The sequence below is a fragment of the Salvelinus fontinalis genome, chromosome 1 (genome assembly GCF_029448725.1).
Source record: "Salvelinus fontinalis isolate EN_2023a chromosome 1, ASM2944872v1, whole genome shotgun sequence".
Taxonomy (NCBI): Eukaryota; Metazoa; Chordata; class Actinopteri; order Salmoniformes; family Salmonidae; genus Salvelinus; species Salvelinus fontinalis.
In genome coordinates this window covers 66908631-66926630 of record NC_074665.1, presented here as the reverse complement: position 1 = coordinate 66926630, position 18000 = coordinate 66908631, and the positions used below count along the sequence as shown (strand labels likewise).

The 18000-nt window shown below is 40.6% G+C and overlaps 1 protein-coding gene across 3 annotated transcripts in view; it reads right to left on the bottom strand.

Moving 5' to 3' along the window:
* LOC129860196 (CUB and sushi domain-containing protein 1-like) overlaps window positions 1-18000 on the bottom strand; it is a 588526-nt gene that overhangs the window by 186428 nt on the left and 384098 nt on the right. For all 3 annotated transcript variants that reach the window (XR_008760312.1, XM_055930581.1, XM_055930589.1), the window contains exons 11-15: window positions 13200-13303; window positions 12780-12892; window positions 8349-8531; window positions 7398-7724; window positions 3189-3383 (exon numbers count right to left, since the gene is read on the bottom strand). Coding sequence is in view for 2 of the 3 variants with exons in the window: in XM_055930581.1 (XP_055786556.1) it covers window positions 3189-3383; window positions 7398-7724; window positions 8349-8531; window positions 12780-12892; window positions 13200-13303 (922 nt within the window). In the remaining variant the exon portion in view is untranslated. The remainder of the gene's footprint in view (window positions 1-3188; window positions 3384-7397; window positions 7725-8348; window positions 8532-12779; window positions 12893-13199; window positions 13304-18000) is intronic.

Sequence of the window (18000 nt, the reverse complement as noted above, 5' to 3'; positions counted from 1 at the left end):
GAAACCACATATCCTGAGGCTGCATTCATTGTAGCTGGGGATTTTAAGGCAAATCTGAAAACAAGACTCCCTAAATTGTATCAGCATATCGATTGTGCTACCAGGGCTGGTAAAACCCTGGATCATTGTTATTCTAACTTCCGCGGCGCATCTAAGGCCCTCCCCCGCCCTCCTTTCGGAAAAGCTGACCACGACTCCATTTTGTTGCTTCCAGCCTATAGACATAAACTAAAACAGGAAGCTACCGCTCTCAGGTCTGTTCAACGCTGGTCCGACCAATCTGATGCCACGCTTCAAGGTTGCATCGATCACGTGGATTGGGATATGTTCCGCATTGCGTCAAACAACAACATTGACGAATAGGCTGATTCGGTGAGCGAGTTCATTAGCAAGTGCATTGGCGATGTCGTACCCACAGCAACTATTAAAACATTCCCTAACCAGAAACCGTGGATTGATGGTAGCATTTTCGCAAAACTGAAAGCGCGAACCACTGCTTTTAACCAGGGCAAGGTGACCGGAAACATGACCGAATACAAACAGTGTAGCTATTCCCTCCGCAAGGCAATCAAACAAGCTAAGCGTCAGTATAGAGATAATGTAGAGTCGCAATTCAACGGCTCAGACACAAGAGGTATGTGGCAGGGTCTACAGTCAATCACGGATTACAAAAAGAAAACCAGCCCCGTCGCGGACCAGGATGTCTTGCTCCCAGACAGACTAAACAACTTCTTTGCTCGCTTTGAGGACAATACAGTGCCACTGACACGGCCCGCTACCAAAACCTGCGGACTCTCCTTCACTGCTGCCGACTTGAGTAAAACATTTAAACGTGTTAACCCTCGCAAGGCTGCAGGCCCAGATGGCATCCCCAGCCACGTCGTCAGAACATGCGCAGACCAACTGGCTGGTGTGTTTACGGACATATTCAATCAATCCTTATCCCAGTCTGCTGTTCCCACATGCTTCAAGAGGGCCACCATTGTTCCTGTTCCCAAGAAAGCTAAGGTAACTGAGCTAAATGACTACCGCCCCGTAGCACTCACTTCCGTCATCATGAAGGGCTTTGAGAGACTAGTCAAGGACCATATCACCTCCACCCTACCTAACACCCTAGACCCACTCCAATTTGCTTACCGCCCCAATAGGTCCACAGATGACGCAATCGCAACCACACTGCACACTGCCCTAACCCATCTGGATAAGTGGAATACCTATGTGAGAATGCTGTTCATCAACTACAGCTCAGCATTTAACACCATAGTACCCTCCAAACTCGTCATCAAGCTCGAGATCCTGGGTCTCGACCCCGCCCTGTGCAACTGGGTACTGGACTTCCTGACGGGCCGCCCCCAGGTGGTGAGGGTAGGTAACAACATCTCCACCCCGCTGATCCTCAACACTGGGGCCCCACAAGGGTGCGTTCTGAGCCCTCTCCTGTACTCCCTGTTCACCCACGACTGCATGGCCATGCACTCCTCCAACTCAATCATCAGGTTTGCAGACGACACTACAGTGGTAGGCTTGATTACCAACAACGACGAGACGGCCTACAGGGAGGAGGTGAGGGCCCTCGGAGTGTAGTGTCAGGAAAATAACCTCACACTCAACATCAACAAAACAAAGGAGATGATCGGTGACTTCAGGAAACAGCAGAGGGAGCACCCCCCTATCCACATAGATTGGACAGTAGTGGAGAGGGTAGAACGTTTTAATTTCCTCTGCGTACACATCACGGACAAACTGAATAGTTCCACCCACAAAGACAGCGTGGTAAAGAAGGCGCAGCAGCGCCTCTTCAACCTCAGGAGGCTGAAGAAATTTGGCTTGTCACCAAAAGCACTCACAAACTTTTACAGATGCACAATCGAGAGAATCCTGTCGGGCTGTATCACCGCCTGGTACGGCAACTGCTCCGCCCACAACCGTAAGGATCTCCAGAGGGTAGTGAGGTCTGCACAACGCATCACCGGGGGCAAACTACCTGCCCTCCAGGACACCTACACCAAGATCATCAAGGACAACAATCCCCCGACTCACTGCCTGTTCACCCCGCTATCATCCAAAAGGCGAGGTCAGTACAGGTGCATCAAAGCAAGGACCGAGAGACTGAAAAACGGCTTCTATCTCAAGGCCATCAGACTGTTAAACAGCCACCACTAACATTGAGTGGCTGCTGCCATACATGTAAAAAAATGTTTAGCACTAGCCACTTTAAACAATGCCACCTAATATAATGTTTACATAACCTACATTACGCATCTCATATGTATATATTGTACTCCATACCATCTACTGCATCTTGCCTATGCCGTTCTGTACCATCACTCATTCATATATCTTTATGTACATATTCTTCATCCCTTTACACTTGTGTGTATAAGGTAGCTGTTGTGAAATTGTTAGGTTAGATTACTCGTTGGTTATTATTGCATTGTCGGAACTAGAAGCACAAGCATTTCGCTACACTCGCATTAACATCTGCTGACCATGTGTATGTGAATATTTTTTTTGATTTGATTTGGTTGATTTAGGTGCACTCTTACTGGCAGCAATATTCTTGCCTGTGAAGCCCTTTTTGTGCAAACAATGATGACGGCACGTGTTTCTTTGCAGGTAACCATGACTGACAGAGGAAGAACAATGATTCCAAGCACCACCCTCCTTTTGAAGCTTCCAATCTGTTATTCGAACTCAACCAGCATGACAGAGTAATCTCCAGCCCTGTCCTCGTCAACACTCACACCTGAGTTAACGAGAGAATCACTGACATAATGTCAGCTGGTCCTTTTGTGGCAGGGCTGAAATGCAGTGGAAATGTTTTTTGGGGATTCAGTTAATTTGCATGGCAAAGAGGGACTTTGCAATTAATTGCAATTCATCTGATCACTCTTCATAACATTCTGGAGTATATGCAAATTGCCATCATACAAACTGAGGCAGCAGACTTTGTGAAAATTTATATTTGTGTCATTCTCAAAACTTTTGGCCACGACTGTAGACCGGGTATACTTTACTACTTGTAGAATTGTAGCATACTTTTAGTGGCTCTACAATGTTTCACCAAATGACAACAATGATATGCCCAGTGCCCACCCACTCCAACCCAAGGGAGTCAGGATGATATTGGCAGATTCCGCTGGATACTTATAGGATTATATGGATTATTGTGCAACATTACACAGTACCTTCACACCGAGGAACTGCTGCATTCCACACTACGTTTCCATCCTGAATGATGCAGGTTATGGACTCAGACCCATGGGTTTTGATGAAGCCTTCATCACATGTGAAGAGCACGGAGCTCCCCAACAAGAAGTGTTCCCCATTCCGCTGGCCATTGACAGGGATGCCGGGGTCGTGGCATTCATTCTGACCAAACGCTAGAGAGGAAAAAAAAACTGGTTTCAGTGTTTTTCAGTGATTTCAGTGTTTTCTGTACTATTGTTTTTAATCAATAAGAAGATATCAAACTGGATTCGGTGCCACATTTAACTTGTGTGTCTTATCCCAGAGAACACAATGAGAACCTGGTTAATTATTTAGGAATTGAGAATAGATGCTAATGAGGCAACAACATGAACACAGCACAGTGGCAAAGACTGATGCCATGAAGGCAACACGTCCATTTCCCTGCCTCATTGTCAAAACACGCCTGCTCGCTGATAGTCACTTCCCATGCCAGATTGGAAGACATGTCCCTCTCCTCCTAACACGGTGACACCAGTTCTTTCGAGCTATTGAGTTGCCACACCACAGTCTCCCCCGCCATCCCCATCACATGGTTGACACCTCCCGCCAAAAACAACTCCCTGTCTTAGCCAATCGTGACAGGAGAGTCCAGCGGGTGCAGGCAGAGGTGTCATGCCCACAGGAGGCACAGGGGCATGTGCCCCATCAGATTTTTTGTAAATTATGCTAGCTTTTTTTGTTGGTAATACTACTAGCCTAAAGTTGGCTTTAGCTAGCCCAGATAGGTTCCCAATCTCCCAATGTCATAACAAGCTACCAAGAAGCCATTTCAGGATATCAATCAAGTTAGAGTAGCTAGCTTGTCTAACTATCTTAGCTGGCATGCTTGCTGGCAAGGTTGGTAGACTTTAAATAAGAAAGCAATAACTTAATGTACTGAATAAGACTCACATTATTTTCTATATTTTACCCAGATTTTAGCAGAGATGCAGAGAAGCATTTTTAGTTTCTTTAAAACCTGTTAAAGCTGGGGGCGCTGTTGTCACTATTTATGGTAATCGTGTAATTTTTGAAACGGCTTCCTACAAAATTCTTGATCGTACAATATGCATATTATTATTATTATTGGATAGAAAACAGTCTATAGTTTCTATAGGAGTTGAAATTTTGTCTCTAAGTGGAAGAGAACCCATTCTACAGCAATTTCCCTGACATGGAGTCAGATTTCAGAAATTTTGGCCACTGTTCTGGAGTCAGTTTTAAAGCCAATGTTATTCCTATGAGTATACGGACACTGCTTACGTCTTCCCCTGGATGCCTTTACGTGATGACGATTTGAATGGGGTCGATTGCGCAATCACAGGCACTATAAATTAAAAAACCCTGTAGCTAGTCACTCTTTTGCAGCTACGTCATGCGCGTGGAGGACACCGACCCGCACCTGTTCCAAGCATTAGTGTTGGGAGTAATCTTTCTCCGGTCATGTTAAGACTCGTTATAGGAGTTAAAAACATCATAAGGTAGTTAATTTAAAGCGTTTTATAGCAATTTATATCCGTTTAGTGCGATTTTGGGACATTTATTTCTGAGACGCTGTGAATCTCTGGGCACGCTTCCAGTTCATCCCGAACGCAGTTGGCATTTCCACATGGCAAGAGGACAGCTTTCCACCAAAAGACGATTAGACCCAAGAAAGGATCCTTTGCCCAAGATACTGATGGAAGAACAGCTCAAAGTAGGAAATTTTTATTATGATAAATCGTGTTTCTGTCGAAAAATGTTAGTGGCTTAGGACGCCATGTTTTTTGACGTAGCTTCGCTTGGCGCAAACTGTATTGAAAAGTAAGGATAATTTAAAAAATGTAATTCCGCGATTGTATTAAGAATTAAATTGTCTATCAATCGCTGTCCACCCTATATTTTTTAGTCACGTTTATGAGTATTTATGTATACGAGTAGATCACTGTCTAATATGGCGCACGGACATTTTCTCACCAGCTGGGCTACATTTCTCATTGTCTAACCATGATTTTGGTGGCTAAATATGCACATTTTCGAACAAACTGTATATGTATGTTGTAATGTGATGTTACAGGGGTGTCATCTGAAGAATTCTGAGAAGGTTAGTGAAAAAAATAATATATTTTGGCGATGTTTACGTTATCGCTCTCTTTGGCTAGAATCAATGCTGGGGTAATGTTTGCACATGTGCTATGCTAATATAACGATTTATTGTGTTTTCGCTGTAAGACACTTAGAAAATCTGAAATATTGTCTGTATTCACAGGATCTGTGTCTTTCGATTAGTGTATGCTGTGTATTTTTACGAAATGTTTGATGATTAGTAGTTAGGTAAACACGTTGCTCATTGTAATTATTCTAGTCCATTTGTGACGGTGGGTGCAATTGTAAACTATGCCAGCTACCTGAAATATGCACATTTTTCTAACAAAACCTATCCCATACCATAAATATGTTATCAGACTGTCATCTGATGAGTTTTTTTCTTGGTTAGGGGCTATAAATATCTTAGTTTAGACGAATTGGTGATAGCTACTGGTGTTGGTGGACAAATAAAAGATGGTGGATTATGCTAATGTGTTTTTAGGTAATAGATTTACATCTTTACATATTGTGTCTTCCCTGTAAAACATTTTAAAAATCGGACATGTTGGCTGGATTCACAAGATCTGTGTCTTTCATTAGCTGTATTGGACTTTAATGTGTGAAAGTTAAATATTTTAAAAAAATATTTTTTTTTAATTTCGCGCTCTGCCTTTTCAGTGGAATGTGGGGGGGGTGTGCCGCTAGCGGCACCCTCATCCTAGACAGGTTAAAAAAAGAACCACCAGTCAGGAGAATACAGACAGCTCAAGAGGTATGCTTAGATTTGCAGAAAAAAAATATATATTTATTTTTACATATAATTAAGCATAATGATTCTGGCTCTAGATTGTAGGAAAATGCTGTTTCAGGTGTTTGCAAAATGAATAGCCCCCCTCCGAACCACCCCCCAGTCATCCTCACATGCTTTGTGACCCCTCAGATTTTTGGGGTGCATGATGCCCCTGGATGCAGATGCATAATCGAGATAAGAACGGTAACAACATCCTCCTCCATTCCATTAACCTTTCCGACCACTGCAGCCTGCCTCTGTTACTCTCCCACCAAATAAATCCAGAAGCTGCGGAGGAGAGACATGTCTCTGCATAGTCTCCCCGGCCGAGAGTTCAAGAAGAGAATGTGTCCTAGAGATAGCAAACAGGAACTGAGGACAGCAATACTCAAACCTAATTTCAGCTCAGTGTGGCACAAGCATAATTCCATTAACACTGGGTACAGCTGGATCAGTTCAATATTTTTCTGCTACAGAGTGTGTCTATTTCGAGGCAGAGGACATGAACACACCTCTACCATTGCTGTTTCCTGTTTCATGATAATGTCTCTAAATTATCAGCAAAAAGGGTAAATAGATCATGTTTACCTTCAAGGTTCGGAATTGCCTTGCAGTATTATTGTTTTTCTTATCTCGTGTTTACAGATACAAAATGTTGGAGGCCAACTGGTACACACATTTGCATTAAAATATGCATTAAAATGTTAGCATTGTAAATTATTAAAATTACAAACATTACAAACCCTTTAAATGGTGTAGTATTGAGAAAGGGAGAAATTTGAATTAAATTTGTCATAATATCATCGGTGTGAAATCATTTCATTGAAATCATGGGTAAGTAAGTAGGAAAAGGGATGCATTACTCCTTGACCAATATCTTGACCAGTTAATCACATATGATATAACTAATAATAATTAAGATGGGATGTGGCTGGTTTTAATTACAGGGAAAAGATAGATTTGTCTACACAGGGAAATGTATAGTATGGCCATACAAATTCTTAAATAGAACGGTCCCATCCACTTCCAGCTAATGAGTCTTCATTCTCAGACAGGGATCCTCTAATTGAAGACAGAATTACATTTTTTAATTTTCTTTGTAAATAACTCTGAATCGTAACTTCCCTTGTAAGAGTATACTTGACTTAGCATTTGATTGAACACATATGAAGAGATACTATGGAGACCCCTTGACTCAGTATTTGTGCTACAAGCAGTTCTGAATTGCATAACAGAAGACATTGTGAAGGCCATGGATCATCAAAATATAGCTAAACCGCAAATATCTTTAGAAGGAAGGGCCATTTACTTGTATAAGTGATGTTAAATCCTTTCCCAGTGTTGGAGTGGTCAGTCTGGAACTCCAGGCGCATGATGTGTCCATTGCTGGCTATCTGAGATGGTACGTCCTTCCCGGAGAATGTGCCAAACGTGGTGGGCTCCGACATCCCATCGTCTTTCACAATGAGGTAGTCAAACTGGGGCTCTACCTCAAAGTCGCTGAAAATTAGATGAATCCTGCTTCCTGGCTCTGCGATAATGAGCCACACACAGTTCATGTTGTTCCCATACTCCTCAGGGTAGTTGGGGGAGAGGATTATACCTGATGGGGTGGTGAAATTGAAGAAGCAGGAAACTGCAAAAATAGATAGGGGCACGCACACAGATCTGCCATCATGCTTTGATGCAGCACACAGTGAGATAAATTAGCTCTTTTATAAGACATCACTGAAGACATTTTGTTTGAAATAGGTGGGATACATGCTTTCCTTTGAATTCTTCATTCTATTCACTGCACCAGGTGGAATAATATAACCCAGTGTCATGACAGTAGAGAGGCTATCAACAAAGAGTTGCCTGCCCTTGTCTGTATAGCTGCTTAACCCTGGTGTCAGCCTTCGTGCCAGAGGGAGGGTGAACTGAAAATATTGAACTCTACTAACTAACAATACAGGCTTATCTCCAACAGCAGCTCTTACTTTAAATAAAAAATAACTCTTAAGACCTCTGTATAGAAACTGTAAATAATAAGCTCAGTGAGCAATGTCTAAATGACAGGAGTAATTATCTTTGAATGGTATAGCTCCAGAATGGACAGCGGGGAGTGTTGACCAAGCAATGATGACAGCTTTACATGTGTCAGGGGGTATAGTCATACCACATTCCTTCGGACTGTTGGGAGTATGTAGGTGTATCAGATGGATCAATCTAAATAAGAGTGCTGTTAATTAAAGTCATACATTTTGAAATGTCATCTTACACACGCAGCTGGGTTTGTTTCCAGACCACTGGTTGTTTTGCTGGCAAGATATTGTTCTCTCGCCGACCAACTCAAAGGCCGCCTGACACTCGAACGTCAGCATGTCGCCATGTAAAAACTGCTCCCCTGATCTTCTGCCGTAGGCCGGAATGCCAGGATCCCCACAACCTCCTTTGTCGATTTCTGTAAAAATATGCATGTGTTACCATGTTCAAGTTCATTCAATGGTTTCAATTCCTAAGTAAATCTGGTTAGTTGCTCTTAGGGTTGAATGTCCTAAAACTGATATCCACTGAGCAATCTTCAGATCCTGAAAACATAACATGACAGCTTTCCTCTAACACAACATTCCTTACACAAGAACAATCATTTTAGAACCATCAGTATAATCCAATAGAGAACAAGACAGCGAGACCAATATACTGGCATGCCAACTGTTGTCTATTTCCTCTACAAGTTCAGGTGGAGGCAGCATTTTCTAGCAGGAGTAAAATGACAGTGACAAATGAATGATGTTCTGGAAGAGTTCATTTTTTGTGTTAACAACCAGCATGTCAGCTCAGTAGCTATCGCTCCACTGGCCCAGCTGAGCAATAATCTACAGGGGATGAGTTTAATTCCAGCAGCACATTCAACAACCTTTGTGAGATGTTAAGTGCCGGTTAAATACCTTTGGAGCTGCCAAGAGCAATTAGTTGAGGGATCTATGCGTAGGCTCCACATTTAGGTTAAGGGCATATCAGCCCGATCGCAACCGTGATTGAGATGTAAACTGTCTTACTAAGGATTTACCATGCTCTTAAACACTAATATGTAAAAATGCCTCAAGTGGCTGTCCATTGCTGAATTTATTGTCCAATAACCTAAATTATGATGAGCTGGGAGTCAAATCAGCTGTCTAGGACATGTCTACCATTTACATGCATATTGTGGGTGAAATTACAAACAATGAAGAAATGGTAAGCAGGAGATAACATCAAAATATGTGCCTTTGAGGTACACAGTGGTCTGTTTCAGAGTTAATGCAAATATTTCAGAGATGTCATAAACAACTCAAAGCATCATATCAATGTCCACAAATAACAGAGAAATGTTGGTATTTTATCTTTATGCTCTCTCTGTGTCACTGTTTTCTGGGATATATACTGCATGTAAAAAAAAATATATATATATATTGTATATATCTATATAAATAAAAGAGACTGCAGTTCCACCGAATAAAGCTCAGTGAATGAAGCTCATTGTTTCCATTTTCCATAGCAACGGGGTTACTTGGCTCTGTTCTCGCATTGTAATGTATCTGGAAATGCATGACAACAAAAACACAATTTTGCTCCCTCTTAAACAGCCGCCTTGTGAGACATCCCTCAAAATCCATTTTCTCACAATGAGCCCCCTGTTGTATGACAGAAAATCAGAATCATGTCACAGAATAAATAAGAAATATGCACATAGAATGTGCTACAGGAAGGAATTAAAGAAGGAAATCAAGTACAAGTTACGGGTAAACTATTTACTAGGAGCCTCTGCCTAAAAATGCTTAGTTTGATGGTATTATGCAATTATTCGAATACTTAATCCTTAACGTTCAACATTATATGTGGCAATTTAGTGATTTATATGTATCTATAGACAGTCTTTAGAACATATATTTTTTATTAGTATATCTTATCAGGATACCATGATTCTCTCCCTCTGACTGATACATGTTGCTTCATCATTTACACAAGCAATTACTTATGGGTTGTGAATGTTTCAAATAGTTCAAATGTAGGTATCACTTGGTGTTGCCAGCATTTCTCACACAGATGTAATTATATGATGCATACTACAGGTGAACAAGGCTGACTGAATACTCCCCCAGATTATATATACAGTAGACATGGACACCTACTGTACGGGGCCCCCTAAGAATAAGTCCTGCCACTTATATTCAGTGTTTTTTCTGTCAAACATGGTACCTGGACAGTAGGCACTAGTGTGACATTGAGGTGGTGTCATTGTGCAGGGTTATGCATTTTGTTGAGCTGTCAATTGTGCAAACTGTCAGTGTGGCCATATAAAGTCAGGGTTGAGACTTGTGTATGAAGGGGTAATTGTAAAGTCGTGGCCAAAAGTTTTGAGAATGACACAAATATTAATTTCCACAGAGTTTGCTGCTTCAGTGTCTTCAGATATTTTTGTCAGATGCTACTATGGAATACTGAAGTATAATTACAAGCCTTTCATAAGTGTCAAAGCCTTTTATTGACAATTACATGAAGTTGATGCAAAGAGTCAATATTTGCAGTGTTGACCCTTCTTCATCCAGACCTTTGCAATCTGCCCTGGCATGCTGTCAATTAACTTCCGGGCCACATCCTGACTGATGGCAGCCCATTCTTGCATAATCAATGCTTGGAGTTTGTCAGAATATGTGGGTTTTTGTTTGTCCACCCAGATCTTGAGGATTGACCACACGTTCTCAATGGAATTAAGGTCTGGGGAGTTTCCTGGCCATGGACCCAAAATATTGATGTTTTGTTCCCCGAGCCACTTAGGTATCACTTTTGCCTTATGGCAAGGTGCTCCATTATGCTGGAAAGGGCATTGTTCGTAACCAAACTGTTCCTGGATGGTTGCGAGAAGTTGCTCTCGGAGGATGTGTTGGTACCATTCTTTATTCATGGCTGTGTTCTTCGGAAAAATTGTGAGTGAGCCCACTCCCTTGGATGAGAAGCAACCCCACACACGAATGGTCTCAGGATGCTTTACTGTTGGCATGACACAGGACTGATGGTAGCGCTCACCTTGTCTTCTCCGGACAAGCTTTTTCCGGATGCCCCAAACAATCGGAAAGGGGATTCAGAGAAAAGGACTACCCCAGTCCTCAGCAGTCCAATCCCTGTACCTTTTGCAGAATATCAGTCTGTCCCTGATGTTTTTCCTGGAGAGAAGTGGCTTCGTTGCTGCCCTTCTTGACACCAGGCCATCCTCCAAAAGTCTTCGCCTCACGGTGCGTGCAGATGCACTCATACCTGCCTGCTGCCATTCCTGAGCAAGCTTTGTACTGGAGGTGCCCCGATCCCGCAGCTGAATCAACTTTAAGAGACGGTCCTGGCGCTTGCTGGACTTTCTTGGGCGCCCTGAAGCCTTCTTCACAACAATTGAACCGCTCTCCTTGAAGTTCTTGATGATCCGATAAATTGTTGATTTAGGTGGAATCTTACTGGCAGCAATATCCTTGCCTGTGAAGCCTTTTATGTGCAAAGCAATGATGACGGCACGTGTTTCCTTGCAGGTAACCATGGTTGACAGAGGAAGAACAAGCACCACCCTCCTTTTGAAGCTTCCAGTCTGTTATTCGAACTCAATCAGCATGACAGAGTCATCTCCAGCCTTGTCCTCGTCAACACTCACACCTGAGTTAACGAGAGAATCACTGACATGATATCAGCTGGTCCTTTTGTGGCAGGGCTGAAATGCAGTGGAAATGTTTTTAGGGGATTCAGTTAATTTGCATGGCAAAGACGGACTTTGCAATTAATTGCAATTCATCTGATCACTCTTCATAACATTCTGAAGTATATGCAAATTGCCATCATACAAACTGAGGCAGCAGACTTTGTAAAAATTTATATTTGTGTCATTCTCAAACTTTTGGCCATGTCATAAATGTCTAAATGGAAAGTTGATGGTGGTGACAACAGACTTTCTGTACAATGTTTCCACACAAACTTTTTTATTGAATAGGGGCCTAAGTAAACTGTACTTCCACCTAGCAGGTGAGTTAAATGGAAAGCATCTTCTAAAGCAAACCGTGTCCCCACAGTATGTATCAGCAACCCAAATCTCTTCTACTCTCACAGCATGACACTACTTTAATGTGGGTTTGACTTTGCCAGAGTGGCACACTGTGCCCAGTCAACACATGACTTATTAGTGCAAGTTCATTGCTATTCATCAGTTGGAAGGAATTAGACCGACCATCTGATACTGGAAATGAATTACCGTTTATGCTGGTGGAAGCAAATTCTGCACATTAGTGTTTATTGAAACAGATGCTTATATATTTTCATAGAACTTTGCTTTGATGTTATTTGGTAGCCTATCCAAAACCAGCCAGTGCATTTCATTTGGATAACTCTAACATATCAGTGTCTATGTCGAGCACATATGCTGACCCATTTGCTTTAATCTTTTGCTGAATCTATAGAATTGATGACTTGGCTAGGCATACAGTGAACATTCTACAAGGTGTAAATAAATGCACATATAGTTGCCTAGTCAAAAGGACATGCTGGGCAGACCAACACATATCTTACATATCAGATTTTATGTATGCGGAAAAGTGGCACCAACTATGAGACTCAAATAAGCATGACCTCAACATGAAATCAGAAATGCACAGGGTTTAAATCCAGACCCAATCCAAGAGAATGGGAAGCATACCTTCATATAGGGCCTTGAACCCTTGGGACCCGATGGTGTCATCAGACTGGAGATGTAGCCACATCTGGTTGCTCATACTGACTATCAGGTCAGGAACACTGGACCCTGTCAGCCTGAAACACATCACATGGAACTCAATGATTCATTGTCTCTAACTCACATCAGAAGCTCAATTTATTGTTTTTATGCTTCAAAAGCTTTGACCAGTATTTTCAAGTAAGGGTTAAATGTGTATTAATTATATGACAATTATGTTCAATGTATTATCTGAATAAATGCACAATATATTGTCCTATTTCATCTGTGTAGACTAGAGCATGCAGTAGTAGTTCTGTGCAACTTAAAAAATCCCACAGAGAATGCTGGAGGGATAGTTTGAGATATTAAATGATAAATTCAGAGCATCTGCAGAGTACTCACACATAGAGCACTCTCCTGGCATCGCCAATTTTCCCTCCGTCCCCCACTGTTAGCGTGTCATATCCTCTCTCAAGATCAAACTCCTCAAAGGCAAGCTTAATAACCTGCTCAAAAAAGGATAAATGTTCCATTGGTTCAAGGACAGCCACGATAGCATGGCCATAAACAATTTTGCAATTGTACTATTTATACAATGCTTCGTTTGCTTTATTTTCCTAGAAATTGTATAAATTAAAAGCCTTGGGTCGGAATTCAATCATAACAAATTGACTTTCAAATCATGCAAAAAGTAAACAATCCATATCTGTGTCAACTGTGGTTGGGATTTAAACAAATATTTAAAATACGTGTGGTTTTGCATCAAAAGTGTAATGCACTATGATTGAATTATAACCATAGATCCCATGCAATAATAATGAGTCTTTTAGCATGTAATGTATAAAAACATCATGGTACTCTATGATATGCATCATGGCAAAACATAGCTTAGTCATATGAGAGCTTCAAAAGACAGCAACATTTCAGCTGCTGAAGCTCTATCATTTCAAACACGTCTTTTGGGAGTGCTGTGATGACTGATTATCATTGCATAGTATGTGTAAAAAGCAACCCTGCCACTGCTACCAGGGAAGCTCAAATAATGAAACCATGAAATACATTTACAAATTATTTGGGGTAGCAATAACATGATGAAATGCAAAAGAGCAGTTCAAGTATTTGCAATGCCTGGGCACAAACAAAGCCTTGAGAAAAAAAGATGCCTCCACATTTGATGCCTGTACAGGATGAAAGGCAATTAAAAGAAAATTGGATTTCAGCGGAGATTGCTTGAAGGGAAGAAATAAAGCTTAATTAGGACAAACCCATTATCACCATCCTAAAATTCTCTCATTTGGGCAATTAAATAACCATTATTCCCATCCATATTTTTTTATTCTGAAACTTGAAGCACAAATATATTACCTGTGTAGGTTGGGCAACCCTCACTGAAATGTGTATTAGCAAGCCAAAGGGCCAAAAGTGAATGATCAATGTGAGAGCCTAAACCCTTGAGTACAAGTTCACTGAAAGCCAGTTTACTATTCAGGAGCCTCTGATAACTCACCATGCCATGTACAGTGCCTTCAGAAAGTAGTCATACCCCTTGACTTAATCCTAATTTTGTTGTTTTACAGCCTGAATTCAAAATTGATTAAATATTTTTTTCTTACCCATCTACACACACTACCCCATAATGACAATGTATTTCAAGAAATGTTTGCAAATGTATTTTTAAAAAGTTTTACCGAAATATGTAATTTACATTCACACACCTGAGTCAATACTTTGTAGAATCACCTTTAGCGTCGATTACAGCTGTGTGTCATTTTGGCTAAGTATCTAAGAGCTTTGCTCACCTGGATTGTACAATATGTCCATTATTCTTTAAAATATTCTTCAAGCTCTGTCAAGTTGATTGTTGATCATTGCTAGACAGCCATTTTCAAGTCTTCCCATAGATTTTCAAGACGGTTTAAGTCAAAACTTTAACTAGGCCACTCAGGAACATTCAATGTCATCTTGGTAACCAACTCCAGTGTAGATTTGGTCTTGTGTTTTAGGTTAAATCTCCTGCTGAAAGGTGAATTCTTCTCCCAGTGTCTGTTGGAAAGCAGACTGAACCAGGTTTCTCTCTATTACAAGACCCTGCCAGGTAAAGTCCCCCCTTATCTCAGCTCGCTGGTCACCATAGCAGCACCCACCTGTAACACGCGCTCCAGCAGGTATATCTCTCTGGTCACCCCCAAAGCCAATTCCTCTTTTGGCCGCCTCTCCTTCCAGTTCTCTGCTGCCAATGACTGGAACGAACTACAAAAATCTCTGAAACTGGAAACACTTATCTCCCTGACTAGCTTTAAGCACCAGCTGTCAGAGCAGCTCACAGATTACTGCACCTGTACATAGCCTATCTATAATTTATCCCAAACAACTACCTCTTCCCCTACTGTATTTATTTATTTATTTTGCTCCTTTGCACCCCATTATTTCTATTTCTACTTTGCACATTCTTCCACTGCAAATCTACCATTCCAGTGTTTTACTTGCTATATTGTATTTACCTCGCCACCATGGCCTTTTTTTGCCTTTACCTCCCTTATCTCACCTCATTTGCTCACATTGTATATAGACTTATTTTTCTACTGTATTATTGACTGTATGTTTGTTTTACTCCATGTGTAACTATGTGTGTTGTTGTATGTGTCGAACTGCTTTGCTTTATCTTGGCCAGGTCCCAATTGTAAATGAGAACCTGTTCTCAAATTGCCTATCTGGTTAAATAAAGGTGAAACATTTTTTTTTTAAATACCCATAACATGATGCAGCCACCACCATGCTTGAAAATATGAAGAACAGTACTCAGTGATGTGTTGTGTTGGTTTTGCCCAAAACTTGTATTCAGGACAAAAAGTACATTTCTTTACCACATGTTGCAGTATTACTTATCCAGAGCCTTGTCGCAAACAGGATGCAAATATATCCATCCTCAGTTCTCCTATCACAATCATTAAACTCTGTAACTCTTCTAAATTCATTTTCATTTTAAATTCACCATGGTGAAATCCCTTCCTCTCAGGCAACTGAGTTAGGAAGGACGCCTGTATCTTTTAGTGTATTGATATATTGATACACCATACACAGCCTAATTTATAACCTCACCATGCTCAAAGGGATATTCAACATCTGCCTTTTTTTTAACACATTTACCAATCACTGCCCTTCTTTGTGAGGCATTGAAAAATCTGCCGGGAATTTGTGGTTGAATCTGTGCTTGAAATTCACTACTCAATTGAGGAAACTCATCTGTAAGTTTTCTCAATTGAGTAGTGAATTTCAAGCACAGATTCAACCACAAAGACCAGGGAGATTTTTGTGGGGTACAGAGATGGGGTAGTCAATAAAAAATCATGTTAACCACAATTATTGAACACAGAATAAGTCCATGCAATTTATTATGTGATTTGTGAAGCACATTTTTACTCCTGAACTTATTTAGGCTTGCCATAACAAATGGGTTGAATACTTATTGACTGAAGACATTTCAGCTTTAAATTTTTTATTAATTTCAAAAAAATTCTGCAAAAAAAAATCACTTGGACATTATGCGGTATTGTGTGTAGATCAGTGACACAAACTCTCAGGCTGTAACACAACAAAATGTGGAAAAAGTAAAGTGGTATGAATACTTTCTAAAGACACTGTACTCTCAACTCTTTGCAGAGATTAATGATAACAATAGCTCGGGGCAAGATCTAACACACACATTTTCCCTCAATGACCAATGGCTACTAAACCAAGAATAATATACAGTTTAATGGAACTTAGCACAAATATATGTAGATTTGATGAATGTGTGTTTAATTAGACTGCTGCACCATCTGTTTGTATATCAATCGTCATGCATTGCACTTCAAAGGGCACAAAAACAATACATTGTCTAAGGATCATTGTGGCTTTGTGGCAATCCATTATCCATGAAATGTCAATCTTCTTGGCAAAACACCATTGACAACTCCAATACAGCATAAGCCACCTGAGAGAAATCGCACTGCATGACCAATGTGTGCTAAGATTGAATTCCGACCTATGCTTTAATAATAATAAAAAACAGACACATGTCCAAATACATGTAGCAATGTGATGAAGTCATGATAACTGGAACAAGCCAAAATACAAGTCGAGAGATGGACAGGGTTAAGAATAAATTAGCAATTACACAATGACCTGCCATTTACAATTACAACAGAATATGGAGAGCCTTTAATTTCTCAGTGTCACCACAATATCCATGTCCATGGTAACTCCCTAAAGCTGTGCTATAACCGTATATACCTTATATATTGAATCAGGTGACACCTGTACTGTTGGGACATTTTACTAGCCTTCTCTTATGTCTCTGGGATAATATACCGTCAATAGAGGTAAATATATGTTGTTGGTTTTTACGCAACTGTGAGCACCTCTGAAGTTTTTGGACAAGCAATCTGTGTGGAATGTCAAACTTTGTTTCATAGTAAGCGGTTTAAGGCAATCTTAAATGAGAAGCCTACATTACCACCCTCACAAATTACCCTGTCAAAAACCAATAGGGTTTTTACAGAAGACTTAGCAATGGAGAAAACAGAACTCATAGTCTATATCAACACAATTGCATGCTGACAGCACATCTTGGTGATTGTTCCTTTAAGTGGCCTGTAGATAATATTTTAGGGCACTATTGATTCCTTTGTTTTATTCAGAACCGAAAGGCATGACAACTGGTTCAATGGTTCTGTTTTGTATTCAATTGTTGATAAGACTTCTAAAATGCTTTTAAAACCTCCCTGTGACTTTGTAGAGATTGTTGATGTTTTGTAACTCATCCAAAAGAATCAATGTCTGGTTTGAACACCTGTCCCTATACACTTTGCCCATTTTGCCCATTTTGTGTCCCAAAAACATTGTTTTGTCAAAAACATCACACTATTTGTTTATAAATACTGTCAACCAGTTACATACACAAACACTAACACATCGGGGTAAATATATTCATGTGTCAATGACTATATTAATTACTGAATGGATTATACTCCTTGGGGTAACCTAGTCTGATGTATGATGGTATGCCAGGTGACTCTGGAAAAACACAGCTTGGTTTAGAGCATAACATTGAAGTCCAATTGTGAGTTAAAACATTCAAATTATTGTATGCAAAAAAATTATTAAAATTCATCAAAACTTGCTCCAGATATGAACATAGTTGTTTGAGGTGCAATTTACAAAA